The sequence below is a fragment of the Bidens hawaiensis genome, unplaced genomic scaffold (assembly GCF_021521415.1).
Source record: "Bidens hawaiensis isolate Kalapana, Puna unplaced genomic scaffold, B.hawaiensis_p1.1 tig00008219_1, whole genome shotgun sequence".
Classification (NCBI taxonomy): Eukaryota; Viridiplantae; Streptophyta; class Magnoliopsida; order Asterales; family Asteraceae; genus Bidens; species Bidens hawaiensis.
This window is the reverse complement of record NW_027491584.1, coordinates 647,952-662,558: the sequence shown is the minus strand read 5'-3', so window position 1 is coordinate 662,558 and position 14,607 is coordinate 647,952. Positions and strand designations below refer to the sequence as shown.

Here is a 14,607-nt window from a genome sequence, read left to right as displayed (position 1 = left end):
TCGGTACCGGTACAGGTTGGTATCGGCACCGAACCGGTACGATACCGATTTGTATCATTGGAACCGAATCGATATCAAAGTTTTGAGTTTCGGTACCGGTATGGTACGGAACCGGTATTTCTCAAATTTTTACATTTAATACCGGTACCTGGTACGGAACCGAATATTTCGGTATCGGTAACAAGATTTCGCGATTTTCAGGACTGGGAACGGTCAATACCAGTACGGTCCTAATCTCATCCCTAGCTGGAATAACCTTGGTTGTAACTGGTTGTTGACAAAAAATAATTTCCAATTTTTATTTAAAATATTTTTTTTGTCATGTGTCACTTTATAACCGGTTGTGATAAATATTCACTATTAAGGATAGCTTAGATGAATTTTTTTCTCAAATCAAAATGCGAGGATAATCCGATATAATAAACTTAGCAAATAGCCGATTTAAAAGATTTGTTTTCCGTTCAATAAAATAGGAAGTATCTCACTAAATCATTTTAAAAAGAAGAAATATTCAAAGTTCAAACACAACTATTAAAAATTTAAAACATATCACATACGTACTTCCTATAAATCAACTCCTTACCTCTCTCCCCCTCCTATCTTCACAACCTTCACCTCCATAATAATATGAAACAACCACCACCACCACCACCACCATCATCATGGCTAGACGACATCTCCGACGACCTCCAATGCCTCAGCTTCAACTCAACCACCACAACCACTACCACCACCGACATCACCCACAGCACCAGCTCCGAATCAGAAACCACTTTCACCTCCACCCATTACCACCTCCCATCCACCACCACCACCAAACCCCACGCCCCTTCCACCGACCCTTGCCGCACCGCCGTCCGTCTCGCCGGCACCAACCTCTCCTTCACCGACATCCGCTTCCTCCACCGTCTCGGCGCCGGTGACATCGGCTCCGTCTACCTAGCCAAACTCAAACCATCTGTTCAGTCACCCACCGCAGCACTGTTTGCTGCTAAGGTGATGGATAATAAGGAAATAGCGAGCCGTAATAAACAAGGACGAGCCAGAACAGAACGTGAGATTCTAGAGGCTTTGGATCACCCGTTTCTGCCAACGTTGTATGCTTCCTTGGAGTCGGTTAAGTGGTCGTGTGTGTTGACTGAGTTCTGTCCTGGTGGAGACCTTCATGTTCTCCGCCAACGCTAGCCGTGCAAACGGTTTCCGGAATCTGCAGTCAGGTAATTATTATTATTATTATTATTATTATTTAGTGAAATAGTGTAACTGTAAAGAACAAAAGATCCCCTGCTGCCTTGCAACATATCACATCAGTTTTGCTCTTGCTCGTTCAATGGCAACAGTGAACTGTGAAGTACCATGTGGTTACTGGGCCCACAATATATATATATTACTCTGACGTGGATTTGTTTTAAATAATTGTTTATAACAACTTATCAAGGGTTGTTATACTCAACAAATGTATTTTTTTTGACAACTTTTAGTTTATACGAGTTGTTGTACAGGATCTATACGATTTGTATAAACTGAGGCACACTTGTATACATTATGACGTAATTCTGGCATATACGGCTCGTATAATCTCCTTGCAACTCGTTTACTGATATAAGAGCACCTTGTGTTTGAATAACCTATGTGGTGTGGAAATAGCCTATGCCTTTATAAAAAGTTTAATTTAATTTGGGTTGTTAGCACACATGACACTTTCCGACATAAAATGACAAAATTTCTACTCTTATATGTCTCGTATAGCCCCCCATACGAATCATATAGGCAGTGGCGGACCCAGGATTTTTTGTCAATGGGGTCCCAATTTTTTCGGTTTACAAAATTTTTCGGGTCGGTCGTTATTCGGGTCGGGTCGAGGCGAGGAACATAATAAAACACGGAACTATGGTGTCATTGGAAACGAGTAAGTAGAAAGAATCTAAATTACAAACTAGATGAAACATACACTTTTAATTCATACCCAAAAAACATGAACGTAATCTATATATATGGTCTTACATAATTGACCAAAACATGAAAAAATAACTCTAACACAAATAAATGATTAATTATAATATACATACACAAGGTAAATAATAAAAGAATATGCAAAATCCATGTTAACATTATAAATGTTGCATGGTGATAATGACTATATGAGAGAAACTAACAAAAAGCACAAATACCCTAACTGAATAACTAAGACTAGGATATTAAAAAAACAACAAAAGAGGAGTATGATGGGGCTTGAACCTACAACCTCTCACAAGTAAAACAAGGGACTTTCCACTGTACCAGTTCAATGTTAATAGTATGGGTTCCAAGTATTAATTTTTATGGGGTTCTTACAAAATTTAATATACCGTCTCTAAGTAATTTTTAAAAAACATCGGTGTCCCGGGACCCCGATCGGACCTATGTGGGTCCGCCCCTGCATATAGGTGAGCCTGATATTAAATAACCTATATGGTGTAGGGAATAACCTATACCTTCAATTATTTTTTGATGGAAAGGGTAAATGTGTAAGTATTATTGTAATGAATAGTTATAGTTAATAATAGTATTAACTACTCCGTATAATAATAGTGATAAATTTAATATGCACCCTTATGGTTTAAACAGGGATATCCAAAACACTAAAATACATGTTATCAGAAGCATCTACCCTTTGTCTTTTCCTTTTAACCTTTACCGTTTGGTTCCGTCAGATTTGGTTGATGGCTGACATAATTAGTACAAGTTTTTTAATGCATCCGTACGATTGATATTACTTAAAAGTAAAATTGGAATTCGTTGTATGATTGATTTTAAAATAATCCAAAAACAAATATAAATGTTTCGTTCTTGTTTATAGAATTTAAACAACTTAAAATAACCCAAAAACAAAAAAATTGTTTTTCTTGTTATAATAAAACTTAATAAACTTTTTATATGTATTTATAAGTTTAATATTAGGTTTGAGCCCTCAAATAATTTTTTGGGTCCTCTACTCGGGTTAAATAAGTGAGCTATAGATATGACGGGTTATTTTGTTTGGCATTTAAAACTATTCATCACAATATTATATATTTCTTCATCAAGATTATTTTTACATTTCGTATCATAAGAATTATAGGTCTCGATAACACATAATTTGGGTATAGTGGGCCTCCGAGGGTGCATAAATGGTTTGTATATATATATATAGTAGGCTGGCTTACCCTTGATTATAATGGCATCCCACGTGAGTGGCTAAGTCTAATACTGTTTCATGGGACATGGTACTATATGGTCGAATCCACGTGAACTCTATTAAAAGTCAAACCAGAGTGAGCCTCCATTAATGCCTCGTGGGTCATTGTGTTTGTAACATCCACAAAGTCCGGTGACAACAAAAATAAAAAATCTAGTAACTATTATTCTCAGGTTTAGTATAGTCTAAATGAGTTCGATTTAGTTCGAGTTTAAATGGTGAACATATTAAGATAAAACATGTCGGGATCGAGTCAAGCTGACTGGTTTGTGGATCGACATTGTTTGCTTTGTTAAAAGGTGTTTTATGTCATAGATTAAAAGTTAAAGAGAAATGTGACATGCTATGTAGTTTGACACAATCTTTTAACATACATTTGTCTTTAGATATCACTTTATAACTTTAGTAATTATGTAAAAACACTCGAATTGTACGAGCCATGTTCGTGTTAAAATTTGTCACTTTATTTATTTATTATTATTATTATTATTTTTTAATTCTTGTTGGTAAAGGGTAATGATATGATATTAGGTAGGTCATGTGAGGAATAATTGCCAATATGATGCATGCAATAATTGGTCATTTTAAGTAATGATAAAAAGCAAACCCCCAAAGAAGAAAAACTTGTCTTGCAAAAGACAAAAAAACAGTCGCTAAATCCTACTAACCACCATCACTTTGGTCTCCTACCAAAACAACATTTATTTCTTTAGCATTTTGTAACAAAACATTATCTTGTTTTTCAATTATTATCAACACTAGTTATCACTCATCAATGTTTCACATGTTCACAGGTTCTATGCTTCTGAGGTGGTTGTGGCTTTAGAGTATCTCCATATGTTGGGAATCATGTACCGCGATCTCAAACCCGAAAATGTGTTGGTCCGATCGGATGGTCACATCATGTTAACCGACTTTGATCTTTCTTTAAAATGTGACCTCTCTACGTGCACCCCGGCTCAAGTTGTCTCTAATCACAACCTCCTAAACCCACCGCCACCAACAGATCAACGCTCCATGGGCCCACCAAAATTCGCCTCGTCATCATGCATTCTTCCAAATTGCATTGTCCCGACCGTTTCGTGCTTCCACTCTAAACGTAAACACAAGAAAAAACCCGTGGGCCATGGTGGGCCCGAGTTCGTGGCCGAGCCCATGGACGTCCGGTCAATGTCGTTTGTTGGGACCCATGAGTATTTAGCCCCGGAAATTGTGTCGGGTGAGGGCCATGGTAGGGCAATGGTAGGGCAGTTGATTGGTGGACACTTGGAATATTTGTGTTTGAACTATTTTATGGCGTGACACCTTTTAAAGGGGTGGATAATGAGCTAACACTAGCTAATATTGTGGCTCGGGCTCTTGAATTCCCGAAAGAGCCAGTGATTCCAGCCGCGGCTCGGGACCTAATATCTCAGTTGTTGGTTAAGGACCCAGACCGGAGAATGGGGTCCACAATGGGTGCATCAGCGATCAAGCACCATCCATTTTTCCATGGGGTTAATTGGGCTCTCTTGAGATGTAACACACCGCCGTTTTGCCACCACCGTATAGCTACCAGGATGTGGCTGAGGATGATGGTTGTCCGGGTATTCCCGTGGAATATTATTAGGAAGGATTATATAATTTGTGGATGTGTTTTTATGACACCATGGAAATGGATCAAAGTTTGTAATTTGGGCTGGGTTCTATGTTGAATGTGTACATAACTTCAAACTTTATTACTTGGAAGGCAAGGGTCAATTTAAACAAAAAAATTATGTGTTTAGTGTAGATTTATATTTTTAAAATTATTATAAATGTGTATGGAATAAATAATATGTACTGAAAGACAACTATAAAGCAATCAATTCAAGATTAAGCTCGATGTTAATGACAATATGATACAGTCCAAGAGGGTAAACCAATTTTTGACAATGATTATTCATTGAAAAGTAGATTAAGTGGTAAAAGATATTTGACTTTAATCTTCAAAATGAAATTGTTAGTCAATAAAGTAAATGTATATTGATATCACATAAATGGTGGGAAATAAGTGTAGATTGTTTTGATTCCTCTGTTTTTAGTATGAACTCTTGGTTAAATCTTTGGGTTTTGTTTATAATACATTCCATATATATATATATTTTTTTGGGGATATTTTAAAGACATTTAACCTTCTAACTTAAAATTTACATTACTATCTTAATCATTTTGGTTATTATATTCATTTGTAAATTTAAAGCAAAACTAAAAAATATATCTTCGGATCATTTAACACAACTTGCTATGATGCACTTAAAATTAACCCATTTTGACATGTCATATATGATATATCGTATATGAAATCCTATATGCGATTGTAGTAAGGTAACCTAAATAAAAGACAAGTAACAGATATATTTGTTCCCAAATAAATCATACAAACTAACCATTAAATCACTACGTCGTCTCCATGACAACTAACAAGTGCAAAACATTTTTTAACAACATAACCTTCGCTTCATGGCTATATCGGCATGGTACCTCATGAACTCTTGGCTGGTTTGGTTTAAACCGGTTTGGATCAGATCCGACGGTTTGAAATCGGTTTAGATATATGTATACTTTTGATACATGTTTTGAAACCAGTTTGGGCCGAACCGATAAATAACCTTATAAGTTGGGCCAATATATCACACGGGCTTACCGATTATGAGGTAGAGGTGCACATTCCGGATAACCGGTAAATTATTTGCGGAAATAACCGGTTAGACCGGTTAATCGGGTCAAATACCAACTCATTTTGAGAAAGAAACTCCTACCCAATATAAACGGTTTTGGGTATAACCGAACCGGTTAACTAGTGAATAACCGGAAAAAAAGCCATATTTTTATAAAATAATAAAAAAACCGGTTAGCCGGTTTCGGAAAAAAATATTATAAACCGTTTACTAACCAGCGATTAGAATCGGGTATAACCAATTAGTGGTGGACCGTTTACTAACTGATCAGGTTTTCAGTTAGAAGTCTGTTAACTTGTGCACCTCTAATTAGCGGTGCACAAAAACCTGAACCCGAAACCGGTTTTTTTGTACCTGAGTTTTTAATACCCGTACCCAACCCTACCCGTAGGGTAATGATAGGGTATGCATTTTTGTACTAAAAACTGAACCCGAAGCAGACCCGATTTGTACCCGGTAATACCCGAAAACCCAAACCGGTACCCGGAACCGGGTATTTCAAATACCCGATCTATACCCAAAAAGACCTTAAAAATACCCGAAAAATACCCCTAAAAAGCGCAACCTTTTAAAAAATCCAATCTGTATCCGAAACATACCCGGTAAAAAGCCCGAAACCCGGTTTTAGAAATATACCCGACCCGATGCCGATGCATAGGATATGGTTTTTAAAGACAATACCGGACCCGAACCCGATCTGGGTATACCCGAATCCGGTTCGATAACTGGGACCGGGTATTTAAAAAATCCGATTTATACACCTCTACCTCCAATATTATGAGGTGTGCTAAAATTGGACTTAATCCCTAAAATATGGGCTGGGTTTTCATGGTCCGTGTAGGCTCGAGTATATATACTTTGTGAGTCGAACCAATTGAAGGTCTTTTTAAGCTTTTGCAAATCACCAGTACGCTAACAGTGCAACAATGGAGGAACCTCAAACTAACACCAAAGACCCCAATGGAAGCTCGTTGCCGGTGATTCCGGAGGACGATGAGCCGATGGTGGGACCCGGACCCGCACCGGTCCGTCGCCCAAAGCGTCCGCTTCAGTTCGAACAGGCTTACCTCGATTCACTTCCATCTGCTAACATGTATGCTTAGGGTTTATGATTTTTTTATTATTACTTTTAGATATCAATTTTATGTTGCGTACTTCGATTGAGCTTGTGGGTTGCTCTAGGGTTAGGTTTTCACAGCTGAATGCATGAATGAGTAATGATATTGCATCTGATTAAGCAAACTATATTCTGTTAGTTGAACTGAAACCCTAGATATTGAAAATACTTGATGCAGTGCGTATTGTTGAAAGTTAATCTCGAAACGAGTTAATAGAAAGTTGAAGGGGGATAAAGTGGCAAGTTTAGTTAAATTAATTAGGATTAAGTTAATTGTTTGAAAGTTTAGATTTATAATTTTATATGTTCAGTTATTATTGTTTTGCTAGTTTAGATTTACAAATAGATGGTTTAGGGGTCAATGTAAGTGTGCCAAGAATTATAATAAACAGATCATCATCATCATCATCGTACTCAGTATATCCCACCAATAGCAAAGCTATGGTAGGGTCTGAGGAGGGTAAGATGTAGACAGCCTTACCTCTACCCCATAAGGATAGAGAGGCTGCTTCCGGTGAGACCCCCGGCTCGATAGTAGTTTTGCATCAAGCCTTGGACATAAGGCACATAGCACTGAATCATCGGGACCGGCTGATCGGTGCATGTACCCTTGTCTATCGGCTATCAACGCCACTACATGATGCCTGATTAACCGTCCGTCACTTTTAACGTTATTTTCACGAGATTAGTAAAATAACGTCAAAATTAGTGCAATTTCACTTTTGCCCACCCGAGGGTTCACACATATATACATCATATGTGCGCATCGCAAGCAGGGCTAAATTATAATAAACAGAAAGAGGCGATATTGGTTGAGATCAAATTCCGTGTTCGTGTTCTTGGGCTTGATTTCCAACATGTATGTTACTGTAAGTTTAAGCTGGATCTCATGTGAATTGGTTGAAATTTAGGTTTTCTTCCATGATTATATGCAGGTATGAGAAAAGTTATATGCATAGAGATGTGGTAACTCATGTTGCTGTTTCAGCAGCTGATTTCTTCATTACAGGAAGTCAAGATGGTAATATTACTTATAAATATGATTACTTACATTACTTTGGTATTAATAACCTATCCAAAAGTTTTTTATTGAATAAGTTTCTTGTAATTTTGTAGGACACTTGAAATTTTGGAAGAAAAAAGGTGTTGGCATTGAGTTTGCTAAGCATTTCAGATCCCACCTTGGGCCTATAGAAGGGCTGGCGGTGCGTTACGTTACGTTTATTTTCACTTTTGGTTTTGTAATTAGTTGCTTTTCTTTTAATTTTATACCTTTTGAACTTGTGTGATGCAGGTTAGTGTAGACGGTTTGTTTTGCTGTACAATTTCAGACGATTGTTCCGTGAAGATATATGATGTGCATAACTATGATATGATGGTCATGTTACGTCTTCCATATACACCTGGTTGTGTTCAATGGGTTTATAAACGAGGCACGGTTAAAGCCAAATTTGCCATTAGTGATAAAAATTCACCATTTGTGCATATATATGATGCACGAGCTGGATCAAACGAACCCATCATTTCTAAACAGGTCAGTTGACTTAAGTTTGTTCTCTCATCGTCAATTCCTAAAGTACTTTTGTTTGGTTTCCAGATACATTTGAACCCTGTGAAAGCAATGAGGTACAACCCTGTTTTTGATACTGTGGTATCTGCAGATACCATGGGAATCATTGATTATTGGGATGATACTACGCTTCAGTTTCCTGAAACCGAGTATGTTTTATATTCTCTAAAAGTTTACCATTTTACCCCCATTATTCTATTTTGCATATTGATATTGTTCTGTTTGGAATTCTACAGTGTTAATTTTAAGTTGAAAAGTGATACTGATCTCTTTGCAATTGCCAAATGTAAAACTGCTGTATCTTGTATCGAGGTAAAATATTTACATGAAAATATTCTATGACATCAAGAACTAGACTTGTAAACTTGCCGAACAAACACGAACATGTTTGTGTCTGTTTAACTTTAACCTGACAAACGATCTAGCACAGTTAAACAAACGGCTTTTTTTATGTTCTTGATTGTTTATTAAGAAAATGAGCCCGTTTATGTTCGTTTGTTAACAATATAAACGAGTGGTTCACGAACGTAAAATGAACATAATTGAGCTAAAACCAATTAAAGGTAATGTTAAGAACAGGGTGTTGGGCCCAAAAAGTTATAAAAACTAGACGAGGTTCTAATAGGCCCAATAAACGAATATATTAACAAACGTAAACGAACAAATTTAAACTAACGTATACTAACGAACATAAATGATTGTAAATGATAGAACACAAATGAACTTAAATGAACGAACATAAACGAACGTTCACTAACATAAATAAACGAACAAGACGTGTTCATGTTCTTTCATTCAAGTAATTGAACAAACTTTTTTGTTCATGTTCGTTCGTTTAGAAATAAATTAATGTAAACGAACTTCTTGCCAAATGGTTCACAAACAATTAACTGAACGTTAGGCTTGTTTACAGGCCTAAGAAAACATTTACTATATGCATATTTTTAATATATTATTACATCATTTAACTAAGACGTGTGTATGATGAATCACTTGAGGTAATTTATTATTACATCATTTAACTGTACATTTTTTACTTACCTTTAGGTAAGTGCAGATGGCAAGCAATTTGCAATCACATCACCTGATCGTAGAATACGTATATTTTGGTACCGAACTGGTAAATTAAGACGTGTGTATGATGAATCACTTGAGGTAATAAAACTCAACTCAAATCGACCCATTCATAAATGAACAGGTCCAAAGTTTTCAACTTTAGTTTACTTTGTTAACTATAGTTGAGTTAACCAAATTCTGGTTTGATTAGAATGCTCAAGATCTTCAAAGAAGTGATACACCTATGTACCGTTTGGAAGCTATTGATTTTGGTAGACGAATGGCAGTTGAACGAGAAATTGAAAACACCGAAAACGTACCGCAACCGAACGCGGTATTTGACGAAAGCTCCAATTTCATTATTTATCCAACTCTCCTTGGTATTAAAGTAAGAATAATCAACTGTCTCATAGTTTGTTTCCTCAAATTCAATAAATATGAAAATGATATATTATTCTTTTTAATGCTAGATTGTAAATCTGCACACCAATAAAGTTGCCAGAATTTTGGGGAAAGTGGAAAATAACGACCGGTTCTTAAAAATTGCGTTATACCAAGGTGATCAAAGCAGTAAAAAAGTGAGAAAAATCCCGGCTGTGGCTGCAAATGTTAATGAAAATAAAGAACCGTTAACCGACCCGACTCTATTATGTTGTGCTTTCAAGAAACACCGTATCTATTTATTCAGGTATAATACTTAACTAATTTTCTTTTAAAAGTATTCTGTTATGCCTAATATAATCCAATTTATGTTTATATAGTCGAAGAGAACCGGAAGAGCCCGACGACGCCACCAAGGGTAGAGATGTCTTTAATGAAAAACCGCCTGCTGATGAACTTATGGCTGCTTCAGATATAGGGAAGTCAGTTACAACATCACTTCCCGAAAATGTGGTAAGTACTCAAATTCTGGTTTTTTATTTTTTTTATAATAACTTTCGTTTTGTTATATATTAATGACTGTTTTGGTGATATTAAGGTTATGCATACGACACTTGGTGATATTCACATGAAACTCTACCCTGAAGAGTGTCCAAAAACTGTGGAGAACTTCACAACACACTGTAAAAATGGATATTATGATAATTTAATATTCCATCGGGTTATTAAAGGTTTTATGATACAAACTGGAGACCCTTTGGGAGACGGGACAGGTGGACAGTCTATTTGGGGACGGGAATTTGAAGATGAATTTCATAAAAGGTAAGAGTTGTATTAAAAAACTGAACTGAAATAGCCGAACCTAAACAAAAACCAACGATTTGGTTTTAAGTATTTGTAAAATCTAAACGATTGGTCAGGTTTCGGTTTTGCATGTAATCAAAACTGAAATAACCAAACCAAATTTATGGAATTTTATATCTGGTTTCTGTTTAGACCCAAATTTTTCATTTTTGGCCAAATTTTATTCAGCCCAAAAATTTTAAGCCTGAATGGTGTAACCTAAAAAAACGAACCTGAACCCAAACTGAAAACCGAAAAAACCGTAACCAAACGGTTTTGAAAAACTCAAAAACCGAATTTCAGTTTTGGTTCAGTTTTAGTCTATACACGGGTTTGGGTCGAACTGGCACACATGTGTAGCAAAACGGCTTGGCGAGTTGGGTTTGGGTTGACCCATTTAACGTGTTTATTCTATTATTGTAAAATTGTAATTTTAGAGCATTAGTATGCACTAAAAATGAGGTTAAATGAGTTACGTTCGTGTTTTATTCTGGTTCACACACTCGACACGCTTTTCGGGTTCATGTTGGGCTTGACCCGCCTAACCACGGAGACAAAATGTTACATTTTCTTGCCGTTTTGCAGTTTGAGACACGACAGGTCTTTTACATTGTCAATGGCGAATGCGGGCCCGAACACAAACGGGTCGCAGTTCTTTATTACAACTGTTGCTACACCATGGCTGGATAATAAGCATACTGTTTTTGGTAGAGTTATAAAGGGCATGGATGTTGTTCAGGTACTTCTTTAACTGTCTTAAGTTAAATTTTTTTTTATAATTCAGTAAATTATGTGGATTTCTGAAATGAAATATTGTTTTAGGCGATCGAGAAAGTGAAGACTGACAAGGGCGATAAACCATACCAAGATGTAAAAATCTTGAACGTAACGGTTCCAAAGTTATGATTGATGATCTGCATTATGTACACGAGGTCAGATGCTAGATTCTGAATTAGGTACATCAACCTAATTACCCTCTCGTGTGGTGAATTGAGTTAGGAAAGTAACTACCAACTACCATAACGAACAACTGTGGGTGTTAAAAAAACAGATCTTGACTTCAAGTTTTCTTTCCAGATGTACTTTTTAAGGTTGCCAAGAATTGAAGAACACTTGCATGTTATATTGTTATATTTGCAACATGAATTCTTAAATTCCTGTAGTTTTTATTTATATTACTAAGAGGATGCCCGGAAATGTGAAGCTCTGTCATTGTACCTTTAAGGTTGCCAGAATGATAAATATGGGGTTCATGATCTCAAATTCTGCATTTAAATGATTGTTGATTGGAATGTGAATGAACTAATTAGTCATTACTTATGTTTTCTGTTTTCTTCTCTTGTAATTATAGTTTTTATTTTTAATTTTTTTTACATTCACATGTAAGAATAATAGAACTTTAACTAGTTAAAACAATAACCTTAATCAAAAACTTCTTCAATTACTCAAACACACCAAATGCAACCATTTCATAAGCAAGGAACTATGACCAGTAGTCATAAGCTGACTAATGGTTAATTGGTTATACCATTTGCTTAACAATAACAGATTTGGTCATTGTAATAAAGCTAGCATTAAAACTATGCCAAGTAAATAAAACACACCAACACCATGGTTATGTTTTGAAGTTGTTGCTACCATCTTTGGTAAAAAACATAAAAAACTTAACTGTAACATTACAAAAATCTGAAGATCAAGGGCACATCAAAACTTAAATCATAAGCAAACAAAAACACATTCTTAGGCATAGACGGATGTATTGAATCAAGACCACTTTGATTAATATCTCTGATCATCAACTAAACCATACATCCAATACTTTCACATGATCTTACCAAATCCAAAACATTAAACCACAAAACTAAAATAACAAAACGAGACAAGAAATCCTTTCTTTTAGTCGAATAAACTGAAACCCATGTCCTGCAAAAACAAAATACAAACAGATGTTAAAAGCGCTGAATTGACACAACGAATAATATGAAGCATCATTAGAGGACAGAACAAGTAAACAACTTACATCATCAGACTCCTCTTTCTCTTCAACCTTCTCCTCTTTCTTTGTTTCAGCAGCAGCAGCAGGTGCAGCACCGCCACCACCACCAGCAGCTGCAGCAACTGCAACACCACCGCCACCAGACGGAACCGAAGCTAACTTTTCCCTTCCAGAAGCAATGAGTTCAGTAATATCTTTCCCCTTAACTTCAGACAACAGCAGCTCAATTTTATCATCATCAGCATCAGCACCAACTGCACACAATCAATTTCTAAATCAAATACAAGTTGACTACTTCAATAACCGTGAATTAAAACACTAGCAAATCATAACTGCTGCTAAACATGCAAACCATATCGATCAAACCCGTTAGTTTCTCGTAGATGAAAACCTAATCAAATTATGTGTCGTATTAATCCTAGACGCCGGGGCAACGACAGTAAACTTTCTTCTTTGTTTTAAAACATGGTTTTTAAATAAGTTATTTTCTTTAAAAAAATAATTTATATTTGGCTTACTAATTTAAAATTTAGCGCCAGCACCGTCAACACAATTCGCCACCATAACACGCAAGTTATTTTCTTTAAAAGGCATTAATTAGTTGTATATCGCCGTTGACAAATTTATTAAGTTTTGTTTAATTCAAGTGCAGTAACCGAAAAACCGACCTAACTCGCGAGACTTGCGACCACACCCCACGGGTTTACCAACCAACTACACGTTTTAAATATGTTTTTTTATCATAAGCTACACTAGTAATGTCATTACCCATTACTATTCTAAGCGTTTACTAATTACTTTTTGGTTTTATTATCGATACCGTAACAAACATAACCGACACCGATCAAATTCACGTCTCGGGTTTCTCTACCTAGTTATATATATATATATATATATATATATATATATATATATATATATATATATATATATATATATAGGATGAGTATCATTACAAAACTGTTAAACTATTTAAGAAATTGAAGGAACCCTTGAAAATTAACGTGCATATATATATATACCTGAAGCGAGGATGTTCTTCAAATCTTCAGCAGATGGAGTGGTGTTACCGCCCAAAAGAGCCAACAAATAAGCAGCCACAACCTTCATTCTAATAAATGAAACAGAACAGACTCAGTAACCCATCAATTAAATTGTGCAATTGAATGAATAACAGTTGAATTAGAGACGAAGATACCTGCAATTGGTGATACAGCCGCCGTTAATCTTTTGCTCCTGGTGTTAATGTTAAGGTCTGCGGGAAACCCTAATATTTTGTGATGACATTATTAATATGACCTTAGGTTTGTTCTTTCGTGGGCTTCGATTGGATGATAATGGGCTTTGTACATGGTTTAAGCCCATTGGTAGATCCACTCTTTTGAAATAAATTATGTTACATGAAAAATTTACGTCAATACCCTGTTAGCCAATAGAATATTCTGTATTAGATATTAGAGTTATAGATACTATATAAGTGTAGTTAAATATTTTGTATATAAAGTTGGTTTTGCAGTGGGTTTTAAATCGGATTTCGGGTAATAGACATCCAAACAGTTAAAACCACATAAGAGCGTAATTGTAAATTTGAAGCTTGTGAACATGACAAAATCTGGTATATGGCACGCTTTATAATTGAATGTGAGACTATGGCTACTAAGGGGTGCATGTCCTATACCCGGGCCTTTCTCATCTCTAGGCAGACGAAGGTTAACCGCCACCAGCTAA

The 14,607-nt window shown here is 36.0% G+C and overlaps 2 protein-coding genes and 1 pseudogene across 3 annotated transcripts; 2 read left to right on the top strand and 1 right to left on the bottom strand.

Moving 5' to 3' along the window:
• Nucleotides 1–627: 627 nt before the first annotated feature.
• On the top strand, nucleotides 628–4,996 carry LOC143637343 (protein kinase G11A-like; annotated as a pseudogene). Its single transcript, XR_013154411.1, has 2 exons — nucleotides 628–1,217; nucleotides 4,012–4,996. The product of XR_013154411.1 is annotated as a protein kinase G11A-like (transcript).
• A 1,789-nt stretch (nucleotides 4,997–6,785) lies between these two features.
• Nucleotides 6,786–12,024, top strand: LOC143637322 (peptidyl-prolyl cis-trans isomerase CYP71-like). Its single transcript, XM_077104740.1, has 13 exons — nucleotides 6,786–7,009; nucleotides 7,969–8,054; nucleotides 8,150–8,238; nucleotides 8,328–8,567; nucleotides 8,631–8,752; nucleotides 8,840–8,915; nucleotides 9,651–9,758; nucleotides 9,871–10,047; nucleotides 10,130–10,347; nucleotides 10,421–10,553; nucleotides 10,639–10,862; nucleotides 11,469–11,622; nucleotides 11,706–12,024. Exons 1-13 carry the CDS (start codon nucleotides 6,843–6,845, stop codon nucleotides 11,787–11,789), a joined length of 1,878 nt encoding a protein of 625 aa, XP_076960855.1. The 5' UTR covers nucleotides 6,786–6,842; the 3' UTR covers nucleotides 11,790–12,024.
• A 616-nt stretch (nucleotides 12,025–12,640) lies between these two features.
• On the bottom strand, nucleotides 12,641–14,157 carry LOC143637292 (large ribosomal subunit protein P2-like). Its single transcript, XM_077104724.1, has 4 exons — nucleotides 14,078–14,157; nucleotides 13,902–13,990; nucleotides 12,904–13,133; nucleotides 12,641–12,806 (listed from the first exon to the last, which is right to left on the bottom strand). The coding sequence occupies exons 2-4, from the start codon at nucleotides 13,987–13,989 to the stop codon at nucleotides 12,780–12,782; spliced, it is 345 nt and encodes a 114-aa protein (XP_076960839.1). The 5' UTR covers nucleotide 13,990; nucleotides 14,078–14,157; the 3' UTR covers nucleotides 12,641–12,779.
• Nucleotides 14,158–14,607: the final 450 nt, after the last annotated feature.